This window comes from Elephantulus edwardii, unplaced genomic scaffold, assembly GCF_000299155.1.
Source record: "Elephantulus edwardii isolate Elephantulus edwardi_28Jun2011 unplaced genomic scaffold, EleEdw1.0 scaffold00012, whole genome shotgun sequence".
Lineage (NCBI taxonomy): Eukaryota > Metazoa > Chordata > Mammalia > Macroscelidea > Macroscelididae > Elephantulus > Elephantulus edwardii.
This window is the reverse complement of record NW_006399762.1, coordinates 19,437,814-19,457,151: the sequence shown is the minus strand read 5'-3', so window position 1 is coordinate 19,457,151 and position 19,338 is coordinate 19,437,814. Positions and strand designations below refer to the sequence as shown.

The following is a 19,338-nucleotide window of genomic DNA, read 5'->3' as shown; positions in this document are numbered from 1 at the left end:
TCCTCCTCCTCCCCGTAGTCCATCCCCCGCGCGTGAGCTCCGCCCCGGCCTCCAGGGGCGGGGTGAGCCCGTGACAGGAGGGGCCCTGCCGGGCTGGCTCTTCTGGCGCCGGGGCCGGCGGGGCGGGCTCTAGGAGCTCGTGTCAGCGGCGGGCGCGGCAGATCCCAGGGCGGGCCCCCCTCCGGCGGCGGCCGCTGCCTAGAGCTTCAGGACCCGGCCCTCAGGCGCTTGTCCTGGGCGGCAGGGGTTTGGGAGAAGGATGTGTTCGGCCGGGGGGCTGCTCCGGGGCGGCCATGGAGGAGTCGGCGGCGGCAGCGAGGAGCGCGACGAGGACGGCGACTCGCTGGCGAAGTGGGCGGCAGCGGGGACGGAGCGGGAGCCCGGAGCCAGCCCGCGGCGACACGGGCGGCAGCCGCAGGAGGAGCACCAGCAGGTGAGCTCGGGGAGGGGCGGCGGCGGCCCGGCCTGGGCGCGGAGCCCCGCCTAGCGGCGCAGGGAAGCGGTGGCGCCCTGGCTGTGCGGCTCGGGCTCTGCGGCTGCGGAGCGCTGGGTTCGGCGGCGCTGGGCGAAGCCGCTGGAAGGAGCGGTTAGACGGCGCGGCCGGCAGAGCCCTGCACCTTGCGGTGACAGATGGCCGGGCCTCGGCAGCCGGGCAGCGCCCAGGCTCTGTGGAAATACCCCCTCCTCACAATCACTTACTTTCAAACTTCCATCACTTCTTTTTAAACTTCCAGTGTGTGTCCCTGGGCCGTGTTTTGGGGGCGCGCTTCTCCCCTCCACCCTCCATCTTGCCTTTCTGAACACACACCCAGACTTGCAAGAGTCGATAACGTCTCTGGAAGGTGTGGGTGCATTTCTCTAGATAGGCACGGTGTCTGAGGGCATGTGCAGAGCCAAAGGTTACAAGAGATATCTTGCCAGGGACTGTCTGAGCAACATCTTCCCATTGTGAAAAGAAATGAGTTCTAAACTTGAGTTAAAGGCAAACGTAAGAAAGTGTTACCAAAGGGAAAGACACATATGAGACCAGCCGTGATCAAAGGGAAAAAGAAGTTAGGTAATGTATTAAACTTGAATTTGACGATGTGGTTAAGGCGTCTGGCCACAGAGTTGGCAGTTCAAACCTACTAGCAGCTGGACAGGGGAAAGATAAAGTAGTCTGCCTCTATAAATATTCACAGCCTTGGAAATTCTTTGAGGCAGTTGTACCCCACCCTAAAGGGTGACGGAGTCTAAAACGACTTGATGGCAGTGGGTATGATACAGTATGTAAAATGATGATGGGCATAGAACACATCAGATATATTTATTATTAGGTAAGACATTTTATGAAAGAAAATGAAGTACAAGCAGAAGAAATTGAGTTACATGTGAGGTGAATTTTTACTAGCAATTAACAGAGCTTTAAAAATTCGAAGATAAGCCAGTCTGCCTACTATATACATTAAAGGGAAGAAATTGAATTGCTATCCAGTCTATTCTCCTGGGACAGTCAATTTTGACTTGTCTTCTTTCTTTATCCTCCCTTATCCATTTGCTCTTATTACATTTCACAAACTATATTCTCTTCCCTGAATGTGTTCATAGATAAAGCACAGTTGATATTCTTTCTATGTTATTTACAAAACAGTACAATTTCTCATCCGTGTAATATTATGTGAGCTAGTGACTTGAAGCAAATAATCGGTATCTAGGAGATCTTTCTGATTCCCTTCCTGGTGTCTTTCCTGTGTTAACTCTACCATGAATGACTCAGTAGTTAAAGGGCTTGGTTTCCTTTTACCTTACTTGCTCAACTGGAAAAGTAAGAAAACAACAACAGGAACTCACCTGAAGTTGCCAAAGGAAATGTTCAACAGATTCCAAGAAAGTGTGTAAAATCATTCATTCTGGCTTCTATGTATCATCAGTCATTGTAGACTTAGCCAAAATTGTCTGGTACAAAGGAAAAAGATTTAAAAAATAAAAAGGAAAGAAGAGAAGCAACACTTTGCACACTTCTCTGTTTCTTTCATTACATGTCATGCAAACTCACTATCTTGTACTCTTGAAACTGTTATTCTTTGAGTGCTTTCTTTCCACTTCATCTTTGACTGATGCATGGTAAGTTTAGATACATGGTAAATAAAGCAATACCTGTGATGTGATATATTTCCTTTTATATCAACATCAAAGAACCTATAAATAAGCCAAAAAAAAAGAGAAAAATGATCACACCTAACCCATTGTCATAAGAATGCTAGTTCTGTGATAAATCAGTTTTTTAAGAATTATTGCACATGCTTATTTTCTAGCTTTGTTCCTGGTTCCTGCAAATGACATTTTAAGATTTGTTATCCTTTGCCTTGTGGGGATGGTTAAGATAATGGTATAGGCATAAAAGTATTTGCCTGAGAGGTAAATGAACTGAACAGCTATCAAACAAATACCAAGGAATCATTTTGTTTTTGTTGGTTTTTTATCTCCCCCTCCTAGTTTGTGTGTGTAGGGGGGGAGGGTGTTTTCCATTGTTTATATTGTCTACGACTCAGTTCATTGGCATCAAGTTGGAACTGATTTGTAGCTCAGCTTTCGCTGGATTTCCAAAGCTGTAAATTGCATTCGAGGAGATTGCATAGGAGGATCTTTCTCTCTAGAAGTAACTGGGAGCCTTGAGCCACCAGAGAGGCTCTGCCTTTGGGTTGGCAGCACAATTCCCTGCAGACTACACCACCAGCACTCCTTTGGTTATTTTAAGGATATCTGAATACAAAACCCATGGATCTGACTTATACTGTCCTTGTAGGTCACAGCATTTCCAAGGCTGTTAAATCTTATAAAAGTGGACTGCCACATTTTTCCCCCATATAGTGGGTTCAAACCACCAGTCTTTCGGTTAGCAGCCAATCACATAAAAAACTATGCCACTAAGGATCCTTTTTTTTTTATTAAGGACTTAGTGTGGTATGTTGTTGTTGTTAAGTGCCGTCGAGACATAGGCGACTCATAGCGACCCTATGAAGGAAAGTCTTCAACACTTGTGTGACTTTATCCTCTCTCCAGGTTCATAGGGTTTCCAGAGGCAAGCTATTACAGAAGTGGATGCCACTCCTGCTTCCAACCTAAGTAAAAGAAGTCTGAAAAGGTTACAAGCAGTAGGATTCCAATTATAAGATATTCTGTCTTCCAATTATAAAAAGAAAATTATAGAGACAGGAAAAAGATAAGTGATTGCCAGGTGAGGAAGAGAAGCAAAAAGTGAACTCAAGGAATCTTTAGAGTATGACATAATTCTGTATGTCATACATGAGACAATGTATTTGTCAAAACTTTCAGTACTTTGTAACAAAAAAAGTGAACGTTAAAGTATGCAAATTAAAAAGAAAGATTAGTTAGGAAGTTAGGAAAATCCCAAGAAAGAATATATCATGGCAAGAGAATCCAACACAAATGCATAAACCTACCTCACTAAAAGAGGTGGAGGGGAATGTGAGAACTTCATTAACTTTGGAAATGGGAGTCTGTAAAACTACAACCAAAGGAACTGCACAAAATTATGGCCTGGTCAATAAAGAGTATGGTATGAGACAAACAAAAAAAACAAATTTAATTGTTTTTGGTCCAACTTTCTTCTAGGTCGTATAGCCCTGGTCTGTCCACTTGCCATACAGAGGCAACTTGTGGCTGCTGTGAAGCTGAACACTATGACAATATATGTCAAATGTGATAATGTCCATGGTGGACAGTGTTGAGTGGAGGTCCCCGATTAAAACAAGCTTGGAAACAGGATGGCATCCACTTCCATAAAGAGCTTGCCTCCGGAAACTCTATGAACCTGGAGAAAGGATGAAAGCCACACAAGTGTTGAAGACTTTCATTCATAGGGTCACTATGAGTTGCCTACGACTCAACAGCACTTAACCACAACACTAACAACAGTATGGTATGATGCATCCTTTTGTATGGAGCTCTGGTGGCCTAGTGGCAAGAAGCTGCGCTGCAATCCTGAAAGCATGCGGTTTGAGGCCACCAGCTCCTCAGCAGGCCGGAGAAGGGTGGGAAATCTCCTCCCATGTGTTTAACCGCCTCTGAAAACCCGCCAGAGCATCAGCTAGGGATCGGTTCCAACCTGACAGTACACAACAACAGCAACAACTTGGCATAGTCTTTTAACTACCAACAAATGACTGGGTGGTTGTTGTTATTGTTATGTGCCGTCAAGTTGCTTGCTACTCATAACGACCCTATGTACAACAGCCCTAAACTCTGCTCTGTCCTGTGTCAATCGCACTGTCTCTGACACTCCCATCCCGATTACCCCAGTCACTGAATCAATCCACCTCACAGAGGGTCTTCCCCTCCTGTGCTGTCCCTCCACCCTCCCAAGCATGATGTCTCTCTCCAAGGAGCAGTCTCTCTCCTTACAACATGTCCAAAGTATGTTAGATGGAGCCTCAGAATCCTTGCCTCTAAGGAGCCGCCCAGTTTAACCCTCTCCAAGACGAACCTGCTTGTTTTCTTAGCAGTCCATGGTACACTCAATACTCTTCTCCAGTACCACAGCTCAAAGATACCCACTCTCCTTCTATCCTCCCTAGTCATTGTCCAACTCTCTGATGCATAACAAGTGATTGCAAAGACCATGGCCTGTATCAGACGCACCCTTAGTCTCCAGAGAGACACCATTGCTCTTCAGTACTTTGGAGAGGTCCCTAACAGCAGACTTTCCCATTGCAATACATCTTTTAATTTCCTGGCTGCTGTTGCCAAGAGTGTTGACTGTGGAGCCTAGCAAACTAAAGCTGTGAACAATCCAAGGAGACTAGATAGCTTGTAAATATAACAAACAAACTCCATAGCCATGCAGATAAAGTAGATTGAAAGGGGACTGATCAGTTTTACCATTTCACTCATATTTACTTAAAGTTGAACAGTGAATAAGCAGGACCAGAGAACTATCGGTACTTTTAAATTGTGGTACTATTGAATATATATATCATGTATTGCCAAAAGAATAAACAAATCTGTCTTAGAGGAAGCTGAACTAGGTTGCTCCTAAGAGGCAAAGATGTTGAAACTACATCTTTTATACTTTGGGCATGTTGTTAAGAAAGACCAGCACCTGCAAAAAGACATCATACTGAGAAAAGTAGAGGATTGTTGAAAGAGAGGAAGACCCTCAAGGAGCTGGATTGACACAGTTATTGTAGCAATGGACCGGAGCGTGGCAGAGATTGTGAGGAGAGTGCAGGATAGGAATGATCTTTTGCTCATAGGGGTCACTATGAGTCGTAGTCAGTTTGATAGCACCTTACAACAGCAGCTTTAAATGAGTCATCCCAGAGGCTGAAGCCTACCAAGAAGAAGAAATGAGTGCAAAAAGTATATCCTTTGGACTCATGGTCCCTTGGATGGGAGGCAATAAACCAGAAGACAGAGCTATAACACCAAGGAAGAAGAGAAAGAGACAGTGAGAAGCAGTAGCACAGAAATGGTAGCCCAGAGGCAAAGAGATAGTGCAGTGGTCAGCCCAGTCCAAGAAGCCAACTAGCTAAGTATCTTCAGGCAGGAAGCTTGCTGGCACAGTCAGATGTCTCTTGGTAGCTACTGGTGCAGCTTGAGAGCCTTCTAATGCTTGTTCAAACAGGGCAGAGGTTAAGAGTGCCAGAAGGCTCAAGAGGCCTGATGAATACACAGATGTTGAAAGCCAGAGAGAAGCCTGCCTCTGGGCATGGCTGAGAAGACCCTGCCTCCATTGAGTAACTGCATCCTGAGTGTTTTATAATCCTGAATTCTAATGAATTACTTATTAAATCTCATAACCATGAGTATGGTCTTATGAGTTCTGTGTGGCCATTACAATGAATTATTTCATTCTGCAGAGATTATTGTGGCTGGTGTCAGAATTGGTAAAATATTGAAGTTAGCGACATTTTAAAAAATTTTATTATTTTTGTGTGAGTGTACCGCCAAATCAGATCTGACTGGTACAGGAGGAGATTGTCCCTCCTTTCCCAGCAGAGCATCTGGTGGATTCGAACCGTGCACCTCTGGGATTGTAGTTGCAGCTACTTGCCACTAGGCCACCAGAGCTCCCCTAACATTCTTAATTTCTGCTCATGAAAATCAACGTTGGACTATTGGACTTTATCATTTCCCCTCCTTGTAAAGTTGGAGGGGGTCAGATGCTTTCACCACACCATCTTTTGTACATAAAACAAAGAACATCACACTGTTGAGTCAGTTCAAACTCACAGTGACCCACCATCAGATTTCTGTTTCTGAGGCTATAAATCTTTACTGGAGAAGACTGTCCATCTTTCTCTCACGGAGACACTGATGTATGGGAATTGCTGACCTTTCCCCATTGTTGTTGTTATGTGCCATTGAGTTGCAAGCTACCCAGCATGTCCTTCTCTAAGGACCTGTTTCTCCATAGGACTCCAAATTATAAATGGGTGGTTTTAGAAAAATTGGTTTATAAGATAGCCATTTAAAATTTAAAGTAAATGTTTCCTTAGAAACAAAATAAACACAAGAAGGCCAAAGCTAATTAACTGGGAATGAGACAAAAGCCATCTTCCTGCTCTCCTTTCTTCTTAATACTCTCATTTGGAGTTCCAGAATTCCAGCAGCCTCGCGGAGGGCATTGTGGCAGCAGTGACAGTGGCTTTTTCATTTCTCCATCAGGGTTACGATGGTGACTCTCAAATGCAGTAGCTCCAGGGGGCTTTTGCTCCTCTAGCTCTTTCAGTGATTTCATGAGCACCTGATTTTCTGTGTTGAATTTTCTATTTCTATCTCAGAAAGTTATGTGCTTACCCTACAACTAACAGATTTCTTCCTTGATTAGCAGAGCTTTCCCCAAAGCCAGCCGCTCCTGCAAATGCATCCTTCCCTTCTCATTGATTTTCCTTTGCACTCTTCTCTCAACAGCCACCACCTCTCTGAAAGGGCCCTGCCCTGCCCTCAACTTGGAAAGCTCTTACATTGACTGTGAATAGCCAAAGCCTGCTTTTGTGATTATAATGCCATGTGAAAAGGTTTCTGTGTTTGGTGTTTATTTCATGCAATGCTGAAATACTGATATTAATGTCGATGTTTTAGATTATTTTGATTAACATAATGAAACCTTACCTGATCCTGTGCCAGCTTCATAATCTCTCCTGTGCTTAAGCACCTGGTTCCACTCACTCTCTCAGTCTGTCTCATGACGATCTTCCTATCTTTCATTGACCCACTATTTTTTTTCTAATTGTGATGCTCTTTCCAAGGACTGACACTACCCAATAATGTGTCCAAAGTATGTGAGACCATATCGCCACCCTTGCTTCTAAGGAACACTTCAACTGCATTTCTTCCAAGACAGAATTGTTTGTTCTTTTGGTAGTCTATGATGTATATTCAATACTCTTCACCAACACCATAAGTTAAAGTCATCAGGTATTCTTTGTTCTCCCTTATTCATTATGCAACTCTCACATTTATATGAAACAACTGAAAATTGCCATGGCTTGGAAAAGGTACACCTTAGTCTTTAAAGTGGCATCCCTGCTCTGTAGCACTTTAAAGAGATCCTTACCGGTAGTTTCACCAACTGTGATGGAAAGTTCTTTTCTTTCATTACTGTTTACATAGATGTTGAATGTGGATCCAACTGAAATGAAGTCCTCAAAAACTGATCTTTTATTCAATTACTCTTATAGTTGTTGTCAAATACCTAATCTCCAGCAGGTTTTCTGAGGCTGTAATTACACAGAAGGAGATTGTCTCTCTTTCTCCTACAAAGCAGCTGGTGGGATAGACTGCCGCTTTATTGTACATATCAATCATCTCTGAACCTTGTTAAATCCAAATTCTATTTCAGGGATTAGGTCTGACCCAAGGCACAGTATTTTTAATTGTTTCGTGTATGTGTGAAAATGGGACAATGTTTAAGAAGGTGAAAAGAATCAATGCCTTTGAATTGTGATGCTGGTGAAAATTAGTGAATACAACCTGGGCTGACAAACAAACAAATCTATCTTGGGAAAAGTGCAGCCAGAGTTTTTCTTAAAAGCTAGATTGGTGAGACTTGGGGTATGTTATTAGGAGAGCCAAACCTTGGGAAAAGACATCATTATTGGAAAAAAAGTCAATGAAAGACAGGAATACCCTCAAGGAAATGGATTGACAAGTGACTATATAACAACAAGCTTGCAAACAACAGAGATTTGTGGGGATGGTGTAGGATCAGGAAGGCTTCACCTTCTTTTATATGTAGAATCACTGTCAGTCAGAGCCTGATAATGAGCTTTGACAACTAATTTCTGAATGACACTGAAAATGTGCTAAAACTTAGTGACAAGGGACTAGGAGATAAACTAGACTGTCCCTTGTAGTTATTATACTCTACTCTTTAACATACAGTCAGTGTTTTTGAACTCTTAATAGAGTGTGAAGGAGTCAGTACTTTCACCCAAAACCAAATTATTGGTTGTACATCTTACAACAGCCTAGTACTACTACTGTTGTTGTTATTGTTGTTAGGTGCCGTCGAGTCATAGATGACTCATAGCGACCTTATGAACGGAAGACTTGAGCACTGTTCATAGAGTTTCCGGAGGTAAGCCATTTCGGAAATGGATGCCACTCCAGGAAGCTCCACCAAACACTGTCCACCATGGGTAGCCATTATCACATTTGGCACATAGTGTCACAGTGTTTAGCATCACAGCAACCACGAGTTACCGCTGTACAGCAATGCACAGAGCAGTGCTATACCACCTAGAACAATGTTTGACAGAAAAACAATTTGAACCAGGCCTGAGGGCTGCAGATTACAATCACCCACCTTGGGCTTGGTAGCAAAACTTTCTGGCCACTAGGCCATACATACTACCACTAGTAGTAGTAGAATTCAGTTCTTCCAACTCCAAATCAGTGTTAGTTTTACAGATCAATACAAAAAATCTCTCACATGATGTGAGAACAGACTCTTTACAAGGTAATAATTTATATGCACTTCCTTTTTAAAGGGGAGTTTTGATAGCCAAAAGAAAATTACAAACAAAACTGTAACAAGTATTAGCTATTTAGGTGAAGTCAGTCCTCAACATAATCTTCTCTTGTTTCTATTCTAATCACTAGAGTAGTTCACAGCTCTGGTGGCTGAGTGATAAGGAATTGTGCTGCCAACACAAAGGTATACAGTTCCAGTCCACCAGCTGCCCCACTGGAGAATGGCAGGCAATCTTCTGTGCAATTTAATGCCTCTGAAACCCTACTTTGGGTCGGTTCCAACGCAGTGAGTGGTACACAATGACAACAGAATAATTAATGAGATAATTTTGTCTATTATAGGTATCTTTTGTTATTGTTCTTTTATTTAATTAATTATTCCTTTAAAAAAATATTATCCAGAGTGGGCTGTCTAAATTAGTGCTTCTTGACTGGGAGCAATTTCCCCATCACATAATATTTAGCAGTGTCTTGAGCTTTTTTTTTTTTTAAATTTTTATAATCAGGAAGATTAAGGTCATCCTCCTGATATGCAGAGATCAGGGATGCTCCTAGACATCTTAGAATGCATAAAACCACTATTCTATAATTGTAAATTATACAGCCCAAAATGTCAATAGTGACAGTGTTGTTGAAAATCCCTGCTCTAAATATGTAAGGATTACAGTGTTTTAAGTTGATTACTGTGCTAATAGATATTCTAATGGATAGAAAATAATTGCCTGGTTTCATAATACCTAGTTAACTTCCGATAGATCTTTTCTGAGTCTCTGCCACCATCTCTTCCTATCTAACTTTCCCCTTATAGCTCCCCCTCTCGTTCCTTTTCTGCCACATACCTCCTTTCTGTCCTTCCTTTTTGCTGGTCTCATTCCTCCATATTCTTTTATTCTTCCCAGTCCTTCACAGTCACTTAGTGTTTCTCCACCTATTCCCTCTCTCCATTTCCATTTCTCTTTCCTATTTAAAACTAAGCATTGTGGAAAAATGAATTTGGAATGTGACATTTCTACAACTGAAGCCACTACATTATTTGCCCTGTGATCCTAATTACTCATTTCCCCCAAAACTCAATTTACTCATTGTAACCAGTTTGGAGGCTGATGAATGATGCCATTGGATTCTGGGAGGTGGGCTCTCTTGTTTTGGTTGAGGGTCAGGTGTGGACTGTTTGGCTCTTGGGGTGTGGGGTGTTTTTTTGGTTCATAATTGTGTATGAGGTGATTGGATTTGTTGGATTTGGCCAACAATGAACTAACGGCTAGAAGCCTCTGTTTAGAGTCAACATGAGCTGGGGTTAATTATATTTGGGACAAACATTCTTCTGAGGGGTACAGAACTGGTCTGTCAGTTTGTGGTACAGGTAACTTGGGGTTGCTATGATGCTGAATACTGTGCCTCTGGTGTGTCAAATGCCAAAATGGTTACCCATGGTGGACAGTATTTGGTGGAGCTCACAGATTACGACAGACTTGGAGTGGCATCCACTTTCTAGGCAACTTGCCTCTAAAAATTCTATGAGCTTATAGAAACAATGGTAGTTATAGAACAGGGTTCAGGGCTTTTGTTGATAGGATCACTATAAATCATGCTCAACTCCACAACACTCAGCAACAACAATGAAGGTAAGGCTAACCACTTTATAAAAATTTTAAGAGAATTTCATGAAATATACAAAATACATAGTGCATACTAGGGCCTCAGCAAAATTGTTGTTATGTGCCGTTGAGTCCACTACAACTCCTAGCAACCTGTGAAGATAGCGACCCTCTGAACTTTCTATCCTGAGCCATCCTCATAATCTCTTCCATGTTCAAGCTGTTGTTGTTCTCCTCCTCATTGCTGCTGAGTCGGAAGAAATTCATAGCTGACCCCCCAGTGGGTTCTCAAAGGCTGTGAATAATAAGGGAGGAGATTGCCCATCCTTTTCCCCACAGAGTGGCTGGTAGATTCAACCAACCAATCAGAAAGGAACCACTTTTGAGTTAGCAGTGCAACTCCTACCTGCCAGGCCACCAGAGCTCACTAGGACTCATTGTTGTTTTAAGGTATCATCAAGTCAAGTATGATGTATAGCAGCTCTATGAAGAACAGGCCTGAACCTTGTCCTGTGTTACGCCATCCTCATCATCTCTGACATACTTGATCCCATTGCTGCAGTCACTGTGTCAGTCCATCTCCTTGGGGGTCTTTCTCTCCTTGACTGACACTCCATCTTCACAAGCATGATGCCCTTTTTCAAGGAACAACCTCTCCAAAATACATAAGAGCAATAATGTTAGTTTGAAAACTAAGGTGCACCTGATTTAGGCCAATGTCTTCTCAATCACCTGCTTTGTAACCGAGAGATAGACAGTGAATGAGGATGACAGAAGAAGAATTGATGTTTTTGAGTTATAATACTGGAGAAGAGTGCTAAATATCCCATGGACTTCCAATAGAAAAAATAGATATGTCTTGAAGAGGATGTAACCAGAGTGCTCTTTGGAGGCAAGGAACCCATTGTTAGTTTATTTATTTACTTGCCTTCTCTTAGGTTTTTCTCTAAGCCTTTTCTTCTTATTCTTCTTAGCTAACTACATAACAAATTCTATTTTCAGCACAAGTAGATTTCAGATTTATTTTAAAAATTTTATTTCTTTATTGAATAAAGCATTAGTGTTTCAAAATACAATAATCAGGTTTTATATTTATCTGAGAAGAGAGATGCTCTCACCAACATAAATTATTTTGTGTTTGGTGTAGTGCACCAATGTTTTGTTGTTGTTTCTCTTGTGATCACTGACCCTTAATAGAAAAGAAAGTATCTACTTCTCTGCTTAGAAATTGTTCTAATTGACCTGTTACACAAGTCATAGTGGTACACTAACATTAAGGAGAAAAGAACTAAAAATACTTTGACATTAACCTTGCCCTGACACTCAGAAATAGAAACTCTGTATCCTCACTTTCTGTAAACTTTAGCCACATTATCTTCAGTTTCTCTTTTCTTCTCTAGAGTTACAAGTTTACCTCGCAGTAGCAGCTACATTGTCTTCAGAAACCTGCAGAGTCCCTACTAGTCATGTTTTGGCTCATTAACTGTGTGTAGGTGGGGAATGTTTAAAGGAATTAATAAAACATTGTAAGAGAAGTGTCTTTTGAGTTCTAAGAAACCAAATTTCCAATTGATTTGATGCATCTTCTGATCTAATTTTTTTCTAATTTCCCATAAATGGGGGAAGCGGGTTGTTTTGTTTGTTTCATTTATCCTCATTGGCAACTGTCTTCTGTTGGCATAGTGAGAGGAAATGGTTGATTTTTTTTTTTTGTAGTTGATGTTTTCTTATGTCAACAACTAGAGTTTATCAGAGTTCTGATCCATAAGAAAGCATGATGCAAATGTTTTGTACTTCTTTGAAAAGGAAATTAGAATTTTATTATTATTAATATTTAATATCTAAACATAATGTTAAAAATTAATTTCTCCATTTGTGGTTTTAACTGTGTTTCCTTTGATAAAATGGTTTCTAATATTAGTGTTTGAGGTATTTTTCTATTTTTCATCTAATTAATCCTAAAATCTGATTTTTTTGTTACCTACTTGATTAAAATATATGCAGACTCTGTGCAGAGGCAAGAAATTTAATTTTGATGAATTGAAAATTCCATCAGTCTGTTTAAATTCATGTTTCCTATTCCATAGTTGTCAGAGACAATAATGTGTTAAAAGTGGCATTGTCACTGACACAAGTTGATAATTAAGAAGGAAAGTAAATTTTAAGCAGAAGGTGTTTGGTTCTCACTGCCTTCAAAAGTCAGTTATAGTGCTTTGTAGTATGATTTTCAAGCTAACCTATATACAGAAGTCAACAATGTCACAGAGATCTAACTTTTTAAAAGTATATTTTAAAGTGCAAATTTTTAAGTGTCTTTTTTTAAACCTGCATCTTGAATTGTATCAAAGCATCTGTCAAATAACATAAACTCTCTTCTCTTGTAGCAGTTATACGTTAGCTTATAAGGAGGAGATGAAGGGAGAACAGAAAGCAAGTGTGTTAACAAATGAGGTTATTTCAAAGAGTGATATGACTTGTTGTTGGTTTTGTTATGTGTCATCAAGTTGTTTGCGACTCATAGCAACCCTATGTACAAGAGCCCTAAACACTGCTTTATCCTGTGCCAATCTTGCCGTCTCTGACACACTCGTTCCCACTACCCTAATAATAAAATTGATCCTTAAAAGACAAATAAAGAAGGAGTAAAAACTTAAGTTATATCTTTGTTGAACAATATAGCTTCCCAGGAGCAAGTACTGTGACAAAAATTCTCTTTTAAGAAAGAAAAGAAGTATAGTCTTTGTGTAGAATAGAAGCATACTTTTTAACCAGAATCAAGAAAATAAGCTGGTAGTAGCAATTGTACATTAAACTAAAATTTATAATGAGACAATTGTATTACTGTTATACTGTATCTTTAAATTACTAGAACATGAGGAAGATGAAAGGCTGAAAAACACACGAACTTCTAATATTAGCTGGTACAAATTAGTATACTTGGTCTGAATTAGCAATGTATGTGTGTTTGTGTATCTTTTTTCTTGACCTGAGCTAGGGAAGACAGTAAATAAACCCAGAGCTAACATAAGTTAAAATTCAGACTAATCACTTCAGCAATAGTGATGTCAATGGTTAATATTTTAAAAGAGGAGATGATTAAAACCATGGATCTCATTAAACATAAAATGACCACATGCTAAATATTTTACCATCTTATTATTGATTAAACTTAAAGACTAAGGTTTGGTTGCTGCAAGCCATCGTTCTTTTTCAATTTCTATGCATGCATCTGAAAGTTGAATATTGGGTAAGTAAGACCAAAGAAGAAGTGATACCTTAGAATTGAGGTGTGGGAGCAGAGTGTTGACGGTAAGAGTTTATCACAAGTAGATCATGGACTTCCAAAAGCAAAAAGAAACTTGTCTTGGAAAGAAGTATAACTAGGGTGTTCCTTCGGTAAGGACGGTGAAACCATCTCACACATTTTGGGCACATTGTCGGGAGGAGCAGATTCTTGGACAAAGACACTGCGCTGGGAAAGGTAGAGCCAGGTTAGTGAATGAGAGAAACATTATCAAGGAGATGGATTGGCACAATTACTGCGACAATACACTTGAGCATGGTGGAGATTACGAGAATGGCACAAATAAGGAAAGGTTTAGATTTGTTGTTTATAAGGTCACTATGAGTTGGAATCAACTTGATGACTCCTAACAACATTATTAAGTAAATATTACAAATGTTCAACACACTGATCAGAGAACCAAATATATGCAGCAAATCAAAGTTCAAAGTCAATGTTGTCAAGTCAGAACCAACTTATAGAAGACCCTTCACTGGGTTTCTAAAGCTGTACTCACACAAGAGGGAGATCACCTACTTTTCTCTTGCAGAGCCAGTGGTCAGTTCAAATCAGAGATATGTGGCCTTTGGATTAGGAATAACACTCGCTATGAACTAAGCAACCAAACTTAAAATGCAAACTCATTGCCATAAAATTGAAACTGACTCATAGCTGAACCTCTATCCAGTTTTCAGAGGCTGTAAATCACTTAGGAAGAGATTGCCTGTCTTTCCCCCATGACACAGTTCCTTACTCAGTAGGCCATATACATAATTGAAATGAAATTTAAAAATAAACATGAAACTGACTTTCCCTGTGACTGGGGTAGTAGTTTAACTGCTGTTAGAATACAATTTGTTTGTATGTTTCTAGATAATAATTAGTTTCCATTGATATTACCTGTGATGTACAGATTGGTTCAGTGGCCATGAAGACTAAGCAATGCATAGTTTTCCATTGGTGGTACCCATTTATCTTGTGCTTATTCTAAAGAAAATTTCCAGTAAATGTGTATAGTAAGGGTTCCTTATTTTTCCCTTTGGTGTGTGATAATGTGTATAGTAAGGGTTCCTCATTTTTCCCTTTGTTGGTGGTGGTGGTGATGACTCTCAAGTTGAGCTTGACTCACAGCGACCCTATGAACAAAGGGCCTGAAGCCTTTCTATTACTATCATCATTTATCAAATTTCATAGTTTCCAGAGGTATGTTGATTAGGAAGTGGATGCCACTCCTGCTTCCAAACCAGTCTTAAATATTTATTCTATTCTAATTTTCTTAACACAGTAATACCAATTGCAGATATCCAGTGTGTATGTAAAAATGCAGGATTTACACATCTAGAAAGGATGGGTTGATTTTTCTTAGGTTTTTTTCTCTGTTGATAAAGAACTAAAATAAGCCTAATATCATGCCTGAGACATACAAATAAATTTTGAAGAGAACAAAATTGCTGCTCCAAGGATTCCATATCTATGTCAAAAAATTTTTATTTAACACAGAAACCCTGATTGATAGTTTATGGGAGCCTAACATTTTTTTCTGTGTGTTCAAGGGTTATTGACTTCATCAACTTCTTTATCTTTTGAAGGGTTTCACAGAAATTAAATGGTTATAGTTTAAGGTTTTTAATGTAAAGGACAAAGATAGTTATTTCTTCATAGAGCATTAACCACTTAGTAAGGCCATCATAAATATTACACTTAATGTAAAATATACTCATAAGATACAGATATAAAGTTACTCAGTATAAAACACTTGAGAATACATTTTGGTGAAAAATGTTAAAGCAAGTGCCAAATGTCTTCTTTCATTGTTTGCTGTGTAGAATTTATTTAACTATAATATAATAAAATGTATGATGATTACCATTTATCCAAAGACAAACTCAAACTCATTGTTATCAAGTCAGTTTGACTCACGGTGACCCTCCATGTGGTGTCTGAGGCTGTAAGTCTCAACAGAAGGAGACAGACCATCTTTTCCCCTCGGACCCACTGGTAGATTCAAACCAGGAGAGACACAGCCTTTTAGTTAGCAGTGTAACATACTTTAGATTACAACATGAGAGTTCCTTTTATTTATATCATCTTGTCACTCTGGAGACTAAGGTGCATCTGATAGGACATAGTCTTTGCTATCACTTGTTATACATCAGAGAGTTGGACAATGACCAAGGAGGATAAAAGGAGAATGGATGCCTTTGAGCTGTTGTATCAGAGAAGAGTATTGAGGGTACTGTGGACTGCTAGGAAAATAGATTCATCCTGGAAAGGGTTAAACCGGGTGGCTCCTTGAAAACGAGGATTCTGAGGCTTCATCTAACACACTTTGGACATGTTGTAAGGAGGGACCGGTCCTTGGAGAAGGACATCATGCTTGGCAGGGTGGAGGGACAGCGCAGAAGGGGAAGACCCTCTATGAGGTGGATTGATTCAGTGACTGGGGTAATAGGGATGGGAGTGTCAGAGACAGTGCGATTGGCACAGGACAGAGCAGAGTTTAGGGCTCTTGTACATAGGGTCGCTATGAGTCACAAGTGGCTTGACGGCACATAACAACAACAAAAACATTGACTATTAGTTGCTTTAAGGAATTGAGTGTAGTAATTGCATTCTAGATAATTTTCTGCATTATTTGTTTGGTTTTTTTTGAGATTTTTTTTTACGCTTTCTGACTAATATGTACTTACTTGATGGCTTTTTAATCTGTTCACTCAAAAGTATATTGAGCTCCGACCTTCAGTATGGACTGAGGCTCAATGTCAAGAAGACAAAGATTCTCACCACTGGACCAATTGGCAGCGTCAGGATGGATGACGAAGAGATTGAGAGTGTTCACAGCTTCAGTTTGCTCGGCTCCACAGTCAACACTCTTGACACCAGCAGTCAGGAAATCAAAAAGCGCATCATGATGGGAAAGTCTGCTGTTAGGGACCTCTCTAAAGTACTCAGGAGCAACAGTGTCTCTCTGGAGACTAAGGTGCGCCTGATACAAGCCATGGTCTTTGCAATCGCTTGTTATGCATCAGAGAGTTGGACAATGACTAGGGAGGACAGAAGGAGAGTGGATGCTTTTGAGCTGTGGTGCTGGAGAAGGGCACTGAATGTACCCTGGACTGCCAGGAAAACAAACAGATCTATCTTGGAGAGGATTAAGCCAAGCTACTCCTTGGAGGCAAGGATTCTGGGGCTTCGTGTGACATACTTTGGACATGTTGTCAGGAGGGACGGGTCCTTGGAGAGGGACATCATGCTTGGGAGGGTTGAGGGACAACGCAGGAGGGGAAGACCCTCTATGAGATGGATTGATTCGGTGACTGGGGTAATCGGGATGGGTGTGTCAGAGGCAGTGCGGTTGGCGCAGGATAGAGCAGGGTTTAGGGCTGTTGTGCATAGGGTCGCCATGAGTCGGAAACGACTCGACTGCTCATAACAGCAACAACAACAACTGATGTCCTAGTGCCAGGGATACAAACAAACATGATAAAGTTTCAAATTTCTTGTTATGAATCTTGCATATGTGTAGATAAAATTATTTTGCATTTTGTTCTGTAATAAGAAGAGAGAAACAATAGATAAGTGAACAAGTATACCAGTGCTATGGGGGGAGGGGGGAATAAAAGCTGCAAAGAAAAACAATGAGTGTGGAATAAGATTACTGTCTAAAATTACACACAAAATGTATTTTATCGTCCTTCATATTATTACATGTTTTACACACTGAAGGTTTGTAGCAACCCCTAAGTCTATCCATGCCGTTTTCCCAACAGTATGTGCTCACCTCTTGTTTCTGTGTCACATTTTGATAATTCTCACAATATCTCAAACAGTTTCATTATGTTGTTTCACATTTAATAGATTACAGCAGTGTATGCATACCTTCTTTATGCACTGGGAAACAAACAAAAAATCATGTGACAATTTTTTTGTGGAGATCTGGAACCAAACCAGCAGTATCATATTATCACAGTATCACAGCAATAGTGTTTGAACAGATACCTGAAGAAAGTGGAAATTTCCTTAATGACTGTGCCCCCTCTTTTTGCTTTGACTCCCTGATAGAATGCAACTAAATGTGATGCTCAGTCTTAGTAATCATAGTCACTTCTCTCTCCCCAACCTGGATTTTCAGTTTTTCTCACCCCTCTACCTTTTCAGTTCTCTGGTTTTTCTTACTAGTTTATTCTTTTTTTCCTTTGCACAAAGATGAAAGGAAACCATCAACTATGAACTTATTGGAGCAATTTTTTTTCTTTCTAAGAAAGTCTTTATAGGGAAATTTTGTGTCATATTACATAATGAATTTTAGTATTTTGCTTTCTTCTTTGTATTTAACATTTTGTTCCTTTTGTATTAAATACTTAGTGTCTTGGCACTAAGAGATTCTGAGATTTGACATGAGGGAATTTCCCCTGAGAAGCTCTAACATGTAAACTCAAAGAGAAGGAATCAGCAAAAGTAAACCAAGGAGGATGCAGGAGTTGAATACCTTCTAATTAATTAAGGCTTATTATTACACTGCTGGATTGCCATTCACTGTGTTACCGTTGATATAAGTGTAAAAAGAGCATGGGCTGTGTGGAACTGGCAAGTCTGACCTCTGCTAACCCCACAAGGGCAGTCTGTCCCCATCATCAGCATCCACAATACACAATCAATTCCCATGATTGGACTTGTCCCCGATGCTCTTGGGCCTCCTTCTATGAAGCCCGACACCAATCCTGCTGCTCTACTGAGCCCAAAGTCACTGCAGTAGCTACACAGACTTCACAAAATCACACGCAGGATTATGGTGTTTATTAGGGAAGTGAACAGATTATAAACAATTCAGATTGAAAATAGGATAAAATTTCTCAGTCAGGACAGCTTCTGAAACATGGCTTATAGGCACTTCAGCCTTCAGCCTTGCACCTTTAGGTCAGGGTTACAAAGCTCTCGAAGTCTTGCAGGTTAAGCCATCTCCACCACATCACTTCCGCCATGCCCAAGTCCTCCAGTGAGGGGGCAGCAGTTCCAGGTCAGATATATCTCATATCAGGTCTCTGGTTTTCTGCTGTGGCTGCTACTGCTCTCTTGTAAGCCCCAATCTCAGTGGCACAGGAATCTCTGGCTCCAGAGAAATGTGCTGCGTTCTCTGGTTCTTCCTTCTTGATGGCAGTGAAAGCCCCAAATTTCTGCTGCTGAACCTGCTTGATTTAAAACGGGTGAAACGGCAAAATTAGCCATTTCCTTTGTTGAGGGACTAACACATAGTATTTGCATGTTCCAACCCAGCTATGTGGCAAAGTTATGGACAATGGTCTATGAAAGCCCTTCTGAACAATAGACTCGCTACACTAGAGTAAGATAGCTATAACAAAGTGCATTTTTTTTTCTTAATAGGGTATTTTCTGATGTACTACAGTGTTTCCTAGTGCAAATGGTTAATACGCTTGACTATTAAGCAACTCTTAACAATGGTATTTCATACTTGAGCAC

At 40.5% G+C, this 19,338-nt stretch overlaps 1 protein-coding gene across 1 annotated transcript in view; it reads left to right on the top strand.

Moving 5' to 3' along the window:
* Window positions 1–259: 259 nt before the first annotated feature.
* LOC102866796 (chromosome unknown open reading frame, human C4orf32) overlaps window positions 260–19,338 on the top strand; it is a 50,218-nt gene continuing 31,139 nt past the window's right edge. The window contains exon 1 of the mRNA XM_006881086.1: window positions 260–433. Within this exon, the coding sequence (XP_006881148.1) occupies window positions 260–433 (174 nt within the window). The remainder of the gene's footprint in view (window positions 434–19,338) is intronic.